Genomic DNA, 13,920 nt, shown 5'->3' with positions numbered 1-13,920 from the left:
TCAGCAGTTCATTTCTTATAGTAACCTGAAACTGTGCAATGAGAATGATAAACCTTTACTCTCAAACACACACTCAGTCACACTTGTACATTAAATAAGGCCCATAGGCTTGTGAGACGTTGAGGCTCCCACATTTTCTAGACAATCGGCTCACAGATGGCTGTGCCATTGTCAGCCTTATGCGCCCGCCGCCCTTAACTCCCATGAAGATTCCTGATACTCATTTCTTTTAGAGGCCCAGTAGACCCCAGGACCACACTATGGCTGGAAGGTTTAGGTCAATTGAAAAATCCAATGATATCATCAGAAATCGAACCCATGACCTTCTGGCTGGTATTAATGTAAAGCTGTAACGGGCCATGGAGGCCCATAGGTTTATGAGATGTCAAAGCTCCCATATTTTAAAGACAACTGGTTCACAGACGGTGGTGAGGGTGTCAGCCTTATGCACCAGTCGCCCTTTACCCCAAGGGATATTCCTGGTACTCATTTCTGTCAGAGGCTGAGTCGACCCCAGGGACATAATTTGGCTGAAAGAATTAGATCAATTGAAAAATCCAATAATGTCATCAGAAATCAAAGCGGTGGCCTTCTGGCTTGTAGCGTAGTGCCTCGACCAACTCTCACATGCTCACAAAAACTGGGGCGGACCCCAGAGGAGGTCTGGCCAAAGTTGAGAAGAGAAAATTTTTAATCCTACGAGGACTCGAATTCTGACCCCTCAGTCGTCCAGCCCTTAGCCAGTCGCTTTACCGACTGCACTGCTAATTAACAATGCTGAATCAAAAGACTACGTGGCATTTCATATAGATTCATGTCTTGCAATGAGCACACATTTCTGTTGGCAAATCAAGCAGTTTGGATGCACTGTTATGTGGATACTATATTAAGAAGAAGTTGTACAACCACACAAACTTACTGATCTTACAAGAACAGGGAAATGGACATACCAAAATGTGAGAGCCGAGAAGACATTGGCTGAGGCACGGGGATGTTCAGGTTTCTCATGCTGCTTTCCTCCATCCATGCCTTGGTCTGCTCACCTCACTCCTGGAGCCACCACCTTAACAGTTGCCACTCCACACACAGAACTCCTCAGATGTGGCAGCACCGTCCAAGCAGCCTGAAAATTTTCAAATTATTTGAAGTACTTCACACCTAAGAATGCACTGGGCAAATACTGGCAACTAACACAGTGGTGCAGTCTTCTAGCACTGCTTCCACCTTACATAACCTCTCCTTTCCTCTCACAAAGCCTCCTATTCAACTATTTGCCAGCTCCATCCTCTCCCTCCTACTCCGATGTACAGCTAAACAATCCTATTCTGGGCCATCCCATAGGTCTACAGTCTTTACATTTAAATAGCAATGCCCTCTCAGTAACCCCACTTCATTCATTCCCCTAACATGGCCAAACATTCATAATCATTCTCTTCCAACTACAGTAATGAATTCTGAATTCCATCCAAATCTAGGCAAATTTAATTGCCAAGTCTATTCCTTATCCCCTCCTCTAATGCTTCATAAAGATGCCATAGCCACTGCTTGGATTCCAGCTCCATTCCTTTTTGTAAGGATGTGCGTTTTGGCATCATATGATAGCGCCGGTTTAAAGTACTGTGGTGTATAGGCCCGTTGCTAGGCAAATTCCTCGAAACAAACAATGTGTATATCGGTTGCTTTGCAATAGGCGAATAAATAAACAGCTGCTTCTGAGCAACGGCTCGGTAAACACGTTCCTGCGGAAACGAATATGCATGCAAAAATAAAAGAACGGTGTTTTCAATGTGGTCCGTGCGGTTATAAAGAAGGGAACTGAGTTAGATATTTGAAACCCGTGTGGAGGTGGAGTTGAATACCTCCACCGTGACCATGCGAGTGGTAGGAGGCGACAGAAAGGGAAGTCTCAAATCTGAGACATTAAATATGGTCGCGAGTCCAAAGGACTCGGACCCGAGGAAGACTGCGCTGGTAAGAGCCAGCAGCATATGCAAAAGACAGACCCGTCCTGTCCTTAGAGAGGGTGCACCACAAAAACAAGACCTAACTGCCGAACAGTAATAAATATCTTGTCATGAGCCCCAGATGGGGATCGTCACCAAGATTTACTGACTGACTGACCGTCAGTCGCAATGTGACTTTGACCTTGACTTTGACTTAGATAGTTGAGGGTTGGCAATACAGTCGAACACTGCAAGGGAGGTGAGAACAAACAGCGCTGTAGCTAGTTGAATTTAAAGAATTCAGTTGCGGGATATTCACCGGACAGGAAGGACCTTAGCGCGGGAAGCTGAAGAATGTCCACTGTTAACAACAGCTGCCAGGAAACGGCTCTTGAAGACACTGCATATTGGAGAAGACTTGGAGTGTAGTTATTTGTTAATTGTTGAGATAAGCGATACCGCTGTAATTACTCGTACTTGTAGTAACCACATCAGTCAGGGCGCTAAACGAGATTGACGAGAGAACAATCTTTTGTCCCATAACATCGTGTCCTTTAACATTCTGTTTCCATACAGTACAAGCAGTTGCAGAATTTCATTCACTTTTCTAAAAGACTAGCAATGAACGTACCTGCAGACACCAGCAACTCATCAAGGAGCGCCTCTATCTGCGTTCTCGTGAACCTGTTGCAATTGATGTGGACAGAACGTTAAATTACCTTTATACGTATAAACAGGCATATAAAACTGGGCAAACTTGAAGTGGAAAAGCTTCTGACTTACAATCTCGGCCGGGACACAGACTATCCTGAGGTTTTTCGTGGTTTTTATCAGTCCATCTAGCCAATTCTCGGTATAATACCTTGAATAAGGTCATGATCACTCCCTTCCACAATCTCTCCCCTTCACTATTCACTGTTATGTGACCAATAGACATTATTCAGTTGGAGTTATTACAGACGCCGTAATTAAATAAACTGCACATAAATAAATGTATCTAGCTATGGCTCTACAGCCCTTGTGGATCTTGACTGATTTCATTCAGTTTCTTAATTTATACAAAGTCGGTAGGGCTCCTTGGATGGGGGATCAGCCTGTCGCAATGCCGCTACCTACACACAATACAACACAAACAAAGAATAAACGCACACAGATATCCGTGCCTCGAGTGGGATTCGAACTCAAGATCCCAGTGTTCCAGCGGGCGAAGACGGTTCATGCCTTAGACCGCGCGGCCACAGTGATCGGCATAAATAAATATAAAAGACTACAAATTTATATTACAGGAAATCCAAGCATATTCTAGGTACTCAGAAGTTAAACTCAATAAATCTCTGCATTTCATATTAATCTTTGTGTGTGTGGTTTGCATCACTGTAACACGCGCTACTTATTCCAGTACGCAGATCAAATTCATACAGCCGTATTGTTCAATGACGGGCAAATGTGGAAGCCGATTTATTCAGCTAGAGAGCTGCAGTGATATAGGCGACAGCCAGCGATGGCGTGAAGCCGCGAACACGGAAGCTGAGGGACCTACGGCATTGGAAGCCGTTAGCAGACAACGACTGGTGAAGACCCAGCAGACTGTGTAGGTACAGTACGTGCTGCAGTGAACTGCAGTGCGTGTGTGTGAATTGGCGACAAGAATATAGTTACTTGTAGATATGATCTGTAAGTGTTCAATAAATCCAGTTACCAACCCAAACCCCGCCTATAGTCACTCCATAAAATCGTGACAATATTATGAATTACATGTCACATACAATAAGCTGACAAGTGAATTATATGTAAAGCAGAATAGCACATTGGTTACCGACAATTTACATGACATACAAATACAATACTATTTGTGGCGATCCGTTAATTTCTATAACAATATGTTCAAATTTTCACCCGCTGTTTTGGCAGCCGTCAGCCACCATTTGGACTATTAGTTTGGTCCAGCGTAAAGATCGGCTCTTAAAAAGTCAAAGTCACTTTGCGACTGACAGTCAGTAAGTCTTGGTGTCGAGCCCCATCTTCAGCTCTTAAAGTACAATCGACGCCATATGTAGCCTCAGCACTGACCGCACAGGAAACACCTCTTCTGTTGTTGCATCATGTAGCTATTGCTCGGACCACGTACAGGACGCCATTCCTCTGTTGCTCTTTACAGCCATTACCTAACAACGGCCGTTGTTTACAGAGTCATTACTTAGCAACGGGTCTACATACTACAATATCAATAAAGCAGCAGCGCATACGTCACGGAAATATTACGTAACTCCCATATTTTACTGTTTGCCGCACTGCTGGCTTGGTGTCGGTACTCATCCGGAAAGTCCTGCGACCGGCCACCTCGACACAGGTCATATTAAAGCGAATTTCTTAAATAGTTCCCGAATTCCAAGTTCCTACTGCACGCTACTCGTGCAGCCTTCTAGATTTAAATTCGTAAACATTAAATCCAAGTTGTGCCAAAAAGTCACCAAATTATGTTTCCAAATTATATACTCTTAGGCATTAATTCAAAAAATCAAAATTCCTCGGTCCCTGTCTGAAGCCAGTACTTTTAACCCTTCTAATGACTACGCCCTCATGTTACCCGTATCGAAAGATTGAATGCGCAAAGCCTGGGGGACCTTCTAACAAAATACTGTTCTTTCTCCACCCATAATAAATTATGTCCATCTTTTCCCACGACTTTTCACTTTCGCGTATTATTCTGCTGTGCTTCCTTATCCCCACCCCATCACTGGGTGCGCCAAATAACGCCATCAATAAATGTTGTTATATTCTTAATATAAGAATCAAACTGTCACAACCGAACTGCTATGCGTGACATGTTATTCAGATTATCGACGAAGCAATAGCGCATACGTTACGTAACTGCGAAACTCTTTTGTGTGCCGACTGCTCGCTAGAAATCAGTATGGATACGGAGAGTCCTGGAGTCGCCATCTTGACACTGGTTTTCCTCGTTATCTCCGTCCTTAAGCAAATGCTGAGATGGTTCCAAGCTCCTACTTCCCCCTGCGTTGTTTCTCATGCAAACCCCCCGCGGTTTAAATTCTTCAAAATTAAATTCCTTTGCTGTAAACGCACACAAATTATCCAACCGCACTATGCAAATTCACCATTAATTCAGGAAACCAAAATCACGCTTCTGTCTGTGGTTTTCTATGGATGTGAAACTTGGTCTCTGACATTAAGGGAAGAACATAGACTGAGGGTGTTTCAGAACAGGATGTTGAGAATATTTGGATCGAAGAGAGATGAAGTGACAGGAGGTTGGAGAAAACTGTATAATGAGGAGCTTTATAACTTGTACTAATCTCCAAGTATAATTACAATGATCAAGTCAAGGAGGATGAAGTGGGCAGGGCATCACGAATGGGGGAGAAAAGGAATGCATATAGGATATTGGTGGGAAAGCCAGAAGGAAAGAGACCACTGGGAAGACCAAGGCGTAGGTGAGTGGACAATAATAAAATGGATCTTAGAGAGACAGAATGGGATCGTATAGATTGGATTGATCTGGTTCAGGATAGGGACCAATAAAGGGTTCTTGTGAACACGGTAATGAACTTCCGTGTTCCATAAAATGCTGGGTAATTCTTGAGTAACCACAGAATTGGTGGCCCCTCAAGAAGGGTTCAGCTCCTTTAGTAGTAGTAGTAGTAGTAGTAGTAGTAGCAGCAGTAGTAGTAGCAGTAGCAGTAGCAGTAGTATCAGTAGCAGTAGCAGTAGTAGTAGCAGTAACAGCAGCAGCAGCAGTAGTAGCAGTAGCAGTAGTAGTAGTAGCAGCAGCAGCAGTAGTAGCAGTAGCAGTAGTAACAGTAGTAGTAGTAGTAGTAGTAGTAGTAGTAGTAGTAGTAACAGTAGCAGTAGTAGCAGCAGTAGTAGCAACAGTAGTAGTAGTAGCAGTAGCAGTAGCAGCAGTAATAGTAGTAGCAGTAGTAGTAACAGTAGTAGTAACAGTAGCAGTAGTAGTAGCAGTAGTAGCAGTAGCAGCAGTAGTAGTAGTAGTAGTAGCAGTAGTAGTAGCAGTAGTAGTAGCAGTAATAATAACCCAAATCCCGCGGCCCCCTGCCCCCTGTCTGAAGCCACTTCTTCTAACCTGATGTTTTCACTTTCACACTGTTGAAATCGGAAGGGCAAAGCCCGAAACCCGGGAACCTTCTATCAAAATTATGTCCTTCTTGCCCCCCCCCCCCACAATAAAATGTCACACACACGTATATCTCCTCGTCATCTCTAATGACCGCCGGAACATAGTTGCATCAACTGCCGATTACATTGTCACGTATTCGGGGTTTTGGATTGATGGCCAGATTTTCTGCACACTCATAATAACTTGTTACTACACTTCACAAACCGTACTACGGCTTATCTTCTCCATCCTCTTAGACTACTATCTCCAGAAAGTCCCCCAATTCTCTCAAAGTCACAGTCAGAGTTACTTTACGACTAACGGTTTACCGCCAATCAGTTCATTTTGATGTCAAGCACCTTGAGACTCACGATCACAGATTTTTCTTCTCAACTGAACCATTGCGGTCATAGTCCTTATGTAACATCCTCCCTGACGAGAGGATGGGTTTGTCTCTTATAAATATGCTTGGCCTTTCGCCAAGTGTAGGTATCGCAAATTCTTCCTTCTGCACTACACACAAGTCTGCTGTCAGTTCAGGCTTTACAGAGTAGCTAATGCCTAGCTTACGTATCTTATGCTACAACGGCAGATTTGTCATTTGAACATCCGTAAGCTTGACCACCGCCAAGTTTAAGCCTCTGCTCTATCGCAACGACCCTGAGAGAAATAGCAGTTACAGTAGAACTTGGTTATAACGTCATCAAAAGGACCTAAAAATAGTGTCGTTATAAACGAGTGTCGTAACCGAAATGGGCACTTCCACAGTAGCCTTATGTTAGTCACGTAAAAATCTACCAAAAACAGAGTTAAAATGTTGCATTTTTTAGTGAAATACGTAGTTAAGTACAGACTAACGTAACATTAACGTGGAATTGCCCAAATGTGTAATATCAAAGACATATTACAGCGCTTTTCACTGACAATACACACCGCACTAATACTGTATATTAAAGGTAGGCCTACTCACCAAATTACAGTAGATTACATCAATTGTTGTGCCTTACTGTACCTAGATACGAGTACAGTAATCAGTTATCTTCATCTGTTTCCTGTTACTTGCCCAATACACACTTTCTAAATTACGTTCAATGTCCATATCAGAGAAATTCAGGAATGAAAATGACGTTACATACGAGGTTGATGCATTTGTGCATGTCGTACTAAGCAAGGTATAAAAACAGTTGCTTTATGAGGAATTAGTTCGTACCATTGAATATTTGACGCAATAGACAAGGTGTCGCAGAAACCGATGTTGCTATAACCAAGTTTTACTGTATTTATAATAAGGAAATTCGCTTGTCAACACGTGCTATGTGCAGATTTCTAGGTTTTTCGACGTCCTACAAGATTGAGTGGGGCACGCGGTAGCGTAGTTGGTTGAGGCACTATCCTACAAGCCGGAAGGCTCTGGTTCGAATCCCGCTTAGGTCAGTGGAATTTTCAATTGACCTAATCCTTCCAGCCGCATTATGCCCCTGGGTTCGACTCAGCCTCTAACAGAAATGAGTACAAAAAATCTTCATGGGGGGTAAAGGGCAGAAGGAGCGTACGGCTGACAACCTCACCGCCATTTGTGAGCCGACTGCCTAGAAAATGTGGGAGCCTCGACGACTCACAACCCTATGGACCTTCACGGTCTGTTACAGGGATGACTTTACGTTTACAAAACTGCGTGCGAAGGATATATGTAGAACGCTCGTCACCGCCTTCGTGGTTCGGCAACCCAGAACACATTCCTGTTCGACATTTTGCCTATAATACGGATATAAATTTTGCAGTTTCTCGATCTATATGTTGCAAGTGAACTCAACTCCATTGATCTGTTGCAGCAGTTAGCACACAGAACATGTGAAACCTCAGGTAAGAAGAGAACTTAGGCCGACAAACATAAGTTATGTTAATGGAATTTTTAACGCACCAGACGTTATGAAAACAGCATCACAAGTTTCTTTAACGCTAAGTGTAACGAACCATCTTCTGGCGTATAGAGCACTGTAGTCCACTGAAAGTTAACCGACGTTTCGGAGGAACATATCACCTCCATCTTCAGTGTCCACCAATAACCCAGGCAAGAAACCAGCGTAAATTAGGCGGCAAAGCCTACAGAACCATATCTTGTCTATCAAAAACAAAAACAAAAGCAAAACAAACTCCGTGGTTTTAGTCCGCAAGCGAACTATAACGACCGAGCAACCGCCGCTTGTCGGCGAAGTTAGTGCCAACTTTAGCGGATAGAGGGCATCGCGTGGTCAGCGCAACGAATCCCCACGGCCGTTAATATCGGTTTGCTAGACCGGAGCCGCTATTTCCTCGAAATAACTCCTCAATTATCCTCACGAGGCTGAGAGGACCCCGTTCCAGGCCTACCACTTCTCAGAAAATCTGGTAGCGCCGGGAATCGAACCCGGGCTTCTGGATCTGTAGCCAGGAACTCTGACCACTAGATCACAGAGGTGGTTATCTTGTCTACCATATGATGAAATAATGTACAACCACGACTTTGTTTCTTTAACGACGCTGAATGAATGGTAGGGTTTCGTCAATGAAATGGAGAATATGCAGGAAGAAACAGACACAAGATCTGAGACAATACCCCGACATTCGCCTACGGCAGTGGTTCTCAACCTGTGTGCCGCGACCAATCAGTAAGTGCACTGCGATACTTTGAATATAAGAGTGACGAACTAAAACGGGGGAACTTTAACTTGCTATATGAAGCCAAGTCTTTGAGAAGCCGTCAGTCGCTCAGCTACTCAAGAATTTGCAAAAAATTTACGGAACCTGAAGGTTCATTACCGTGTTCACGAGAGCCCTCCACTGGTCCCTATCCTCAGCCACATCAATCCAGTCCATACCACTCCCCTGCTCTCTCTCAGAGGCTCATATTAATATTATCCTCCTAACTACACGTCTTCCTGGTTGTCTTCTATCTTCTGGCTTTCACACAAAAATCCTGTATGCATTCTTCTTCGCTCCCATGGGTGCTATGTGCCCTGTCCATCTCATCCTCCTTGACCTGATCGTTACAATTATATCTGACGAAGTGCACAAGTTATGAGCTCCTTATCATGCTGTTTCCTCCAATCTCCTTTTATTTCATCCCCAAATAATCTCCTCAGCTCCCTGCTCTCGAACACCCTCGTTCTACCTGTATATTCTCTCCTTTGTTATTTTCTGTTCTTACAATTATAGTGTGACATGTAGACCCATTGCCAAGTAACAGCGATGTAAAAACAAGCTACAGTATAACAGCCGTTGCTAGGGAACAGCTCTGTGGACAAGTTTCCCTAACAACACGAGGGAACACGCAATAATGGACGGCAAGACATAGAAAGCTAGAATTGGAAGACAAAGTTAGAAGTTCTCTGTGCGGTCCGTGCCGGGCTATATAACGAGGAAGCCAGACATAGAAAATATAAGAGGCTTAAACTTGGCGGTGATCAAGCTTACGACCGTTCAAGTGACTAAGCTGCTGTTGTACAATAAGATACGTAAAATAGGCATGACCTGCTCTGCAAAGCCTGTTCTGACAGAGAACTTGTGTGTAATGCAAATGGAAGAATTTTCAATAACATGTCATATTTGCGAAATGTACACTTGACGAAAGGCCAAGCATATTCGTAAGAGACAACCTCGTCCTTTCGTCAGAGAGGATGTTACATAAGGACTCTTGCCGTAAGGGCTCAGTTGAAGAAAAAACTGATCTCTGGCAGTGAGTCTCAAGGGGCTTTACGCCAAGACGAACTGATTCGCGGTAAACCACCAGTCTTAAAGTTACTGTGTTGTGACTCTTGTTAAATAACCCATAAAAAGAAATACACGTCGAGCCCCTCTTCTCCTTGGATGGGGGAACCAATATGAGAAAAACAGGGATTTCTCTGCAAGTCACAATTTGGTCAAGGGCTCAAGCAGGATTCGATACCAAGACCAAATGACTTGGCTGAATGAACCGCCGGTAATGCAATCACTGTCATTTCCATGACGTGTTACAAAGTCCTTCTGAACTGACATGGCGGTATTCCCAGCGATCTGGTTCGGCAAGCAGAACAATGTTAGTCGCTAGTCTACAAACATTTTATATTCAAGAATAATTAGTTTCACAAATTAAAATATTTTCTCGTACTACGACCGTGCATAGCTCAAACAGTTAGTCGCCGGCTTCCAAAAGCGGAGGCTTTGGTTCGATTCAAAATCAGGTCATATGTCACTTCTGGTGGACAAAGTAGCACTGGGGAAATTTTCCTAGCCCAGTGTCACTCTGAGGGGAAAGCAAACACATATGTGCAACACATGCAGGCACGTTACTTCTGGAAGCAATCAAACTTACCAGAACTTTCTATGATGTTCATGGCACTGTCACATACAAGGGACTCAGGTTCGATTCATTGAGGTGACTGAGAAGGCACAGTTTGCTTCTGCGTTACAATACTGGACCGATATTCAGGTGTGTCACCACTGTCCTCGTGCAACAAGTGCAACAAGTGCAAACAATCACTGTATTGTAAGGTAACAACGGAAGAGCGGCCCACATTTTGGTAACAACCCTTTGTGTATACACATACAGAACATACTATGACATGACGACAGGGGAGCCAAAAGAGACGGCCATTGCTAGGCAACAGCCTGGTAAACGAAGTCAGGGCGAGAATGAGTAAAGTTAGTGGTGTGTGTGTTTGCAGTCGAGTGACCTCCAGCAAAAGGCAAGTGACCAGTAGTCCCCCTCCTCTTGTCGAAGAGAAGGCCCCATTTCAAACCAGGTATAAGACTTAGGAGAAATATGGTGATGGGTCCCGATGGGACCCAGAAACAAGACTGAATGTGCTGGCCAAACCCAGCAGCAATTTTCCCCGGCAGGACCCGTCGGTCGGTAGTCGGCGGTTAACAGTCCTTAGTTAGTTGTAAGTGAACATTCGGAGTCGGTGGTTGGACGTGAGCACAGAAGCAGAAGAATCTCCATCGTTAGAAGCCACTACCAAGCAACGACTTGTCATGGCATAAGCTGAGAAGACTTTGTATTCTCTATTGATTTGTAGAGTGTGTCGTTTAGTGAGTGTTACAGTTACTTGTAGTTACGAGTCACAAGATTGCAATAAATCCAGTTACCAACCCAAAACCTGTGCCTAGTAACTGACGCGTGGCAATAATGTAACGGTGAGGTTACCTTGAGTGGAAGAGTGTCCTACGAGCTCGCAGTAAAGTCTCAGGTTGTAGCAATTTCCGATCTCGCAATCGAGCGCAATAGATGGCGTTAACGTTGAGTTTTTAATGTTAAGAAAAATGCGTTCACATTACTACAGGCCGATGATTAATCATCTTTTGGTCTGTGGTCGTAGGCAATCGAATTTGAGCAGATGCATTGCTAGTAGAAAAGTATATAAAAACGACAAAAGTTATAACGCATGAATCAATTTGACATTTTATTGCGCAAGAAAGCCCAGTTTTGCTTGTGAGCAACCCATTGATAGCAACCGGTAGATGACAATAATGTATCTGCTTGCAACACTAAGGAAACACAAAAAAAGTAGTGGTGTAACAGTTATCTCGTGTACATACTCCCGAAACACTAAACTGTATTGATCGGGATATTTCCACCAGCAGACACTAGAATATCCGTCTTCGCCTGGCGTTCAGAATCACTCCTTGATGTGTGTACATACTCAGTAAGCTTTCTTAATAAATCAGCAAATCCCTTTTGCTATTCAATCGATTCGCGTCTCAGCTTTACATGACTCGTAGTTCTGACCTCAATGTCTGACCTACTTCTTTGGACACGAGTAATCCACACAGAAACTCAAACATGACGACCATCGAGAAACTCTGAAAAAAAGTACGCAAGGTGAAGTTGTCCCTGTGCTTAATTAAACACTGCGCCAAGAAGGCGTATGGGGAGTGGATGTATAGATCCACAGTTTCTTGACCTCGGCATTAGTTGGAGGTGAGTGGTCAGCTACACGCCCCCGCCGCTTTACCCCCGGGGAAAGAGCCCCCGGTACCAACTGGTTAGAACGTTGGGTGGACCCCAGAGCCGGTCTGGACGACGGAGAGAAGAGAAATTCTTCATCCTAACGGGATTCGAACTTCGATTCCTCGGTAGTCCAGCCCGTAGCCAGTCCTGTACCAACTGCGCTATCTCGGCTCCTCCTGAGCTCCTGAGCAAAAGTACGTAAGATTATAAAATGTGAACATCAGGATCCCATGCTAGTTCATGACAGACTTCCGGCAGGCCTAGCCAAATGATAATATTTATCTCTTCAAGTGCTGAAACTGCAGAATATTGGGATAACATCAACATTTGCATCAAGTCCAGCTGCACACAGAATTTCATCGATTAGATGTTTTACGTACACGCAAGCGTTAACGAAACTTCACAAGATGGGTAAACTCAGGAGTCTGTCTTCCTTTGCACGTTTCCGTTTACATGACAGGAATTACACATCAATACGAAGACAAATAAATTGCTCACTTCTATGTTCAGGTTCCCATTACAGAAAACACCGTCTCCCGACAACACTTCCACTGTTGGATATTGACTCGTTGAGAAAACGTCTTTACACGTCACACCCGGTTTCCAACAATTCCTCTATTGCTGTGTCCCTGTATGTTGCGGGAATTACCTAGCAACGGCCGCTTCTCTGGCTCCACAGTTCCCACTGTGAGCAAATTTGCAAGCGTAGCGTATGGTTTGGAAACCTCGGCACTGTACGCGAAAATACTGCAACAGAATTGGAGGAACAAAATACACTGACGGTAAGGCAACACTGCTGCTTCAACGGCCCGTCTACCTTTACTGAGAAACTGGTCAGTAGGTGTAAGGTCCCATGGCCACCACCGCAGTGCTGCCCCGACTTCCTGAGAAACCGCGGTGTCCGGAATTGGGCGCCTGTCCGAATTATCCTACCTTCACCCTACTATCTTCTCATAAAAGAAGAGTCACCTTATTTTCGAGTCCTTAAGAATAAAGCTATGCCTGTAACAGGCCGTGAAGGCCCATAGGGTTGTGAGACGTTGAATGTCCCACATTATCTAGACAATCGGATCAAACATGGCATATAACTGAAAATTATGAGGATTTCTAATGGATAGTTCTAATATTTGTGAAAATATCTAGAATTCATGTTCAAGGTAAAGTTGACCCTCATAGACTTGAAAGGATTCTGACGATGGTGTATACTGTACTTCTTTTGGCTTATTTTGGACTTCATCCATCGTCTGGTATGTAAAAGACAAAAGACCACGACCGAGGACTGAGACTAGCTCTTTCTAACGGGCTCAACTGAGGTTTATCCTTCCCTACCCACCTGAAGATGGAGACAGATCCAGTCTCCGAAACGTCGTGGTCTTTTGTCTTTTACATACTAGACGATGGATGAAGTCCAAAATAAGCCGGAAGAAGTAACGTTGACCCTGTTCTTAACTAAGCATTACGCCATGAAAGCGTATGGGGGAATGGATGCATAGAGCCACATTTTCTTGACTTCTGCATTAGTTGGGGATGAGCGGTCAGTTTCGCGGTCTGGGAGCTTTACCCTCCGGGGAAAGAGGCCCCAGTACCCACCGGGCAGGAGGCTGGGTGGGCCCCAGAGCCGATCTGGACAACGTGAGAAGAAAAGATTTTCGATCCTACAGGGACTCAACTCCGAACAATCCGCCGTCCAGCCCGTAGCCAGTCGCTCTACCGACTGCGCTACCCAGGCTCCAAGAATTTATATTTAAAGTATTAAATTAGAATTTAGTGTTTTGTTAACAGTTCAGCTTTGGTTTATTTTTGCTTACAATCCTCAGAACTAAATGACATACAATTTTATCAAAAAGAAAGGTAAGATTTTATTGTTGCAAAAA

At 44.0% G+C, this 13,920-nt stretch overlaps 1 protein-coding gene across 2 annotated transcripts in view; it reads right to left on the bottom strand.

Annotated features, from left to right (window-relative positions):
* LOC111874450 (probable multidrug resistance-associated protein lethal(2)03659) overlaps positions 1-13,920 on the bottom strand; it is a 108,779-nt gene that overhangs the window by 71,100 nt on the left and 23,759 nt on the right. For both annotated transcript variants that reach the window (XM_023869965.2, XM_033755454.1), the window contains exon 2: positions 951-1,123. In XM_023869965.2, the coding sequence (XP_023725733.1) occupies positions 951-1,027 (77 nt within the window). In that variant the 5' untranslated portion in view covers positions 1,028-1,123. The remainder of the gene's footprint in view (positions 1-950; positions 1,124-13,920) is intronic.

This window comes from Cryptotermes secundus, unplaced genomic scaffold (genome assembly GCF_002891405.2).
Source record: "Cryptotermes secundus unplaced genomic scaffold, Csec_1.0 scaffold382, whole genome shotgun sequence".
NCBI lineage: Eukaryota > Metazoa > Arthropoda > Insecta > Blattodea > Kalotermitidae > Cryptotermes > Cryptotermes secundus.
This window is presented reverse-complemented; position numbering and strand designations above follow the sequence as displayed.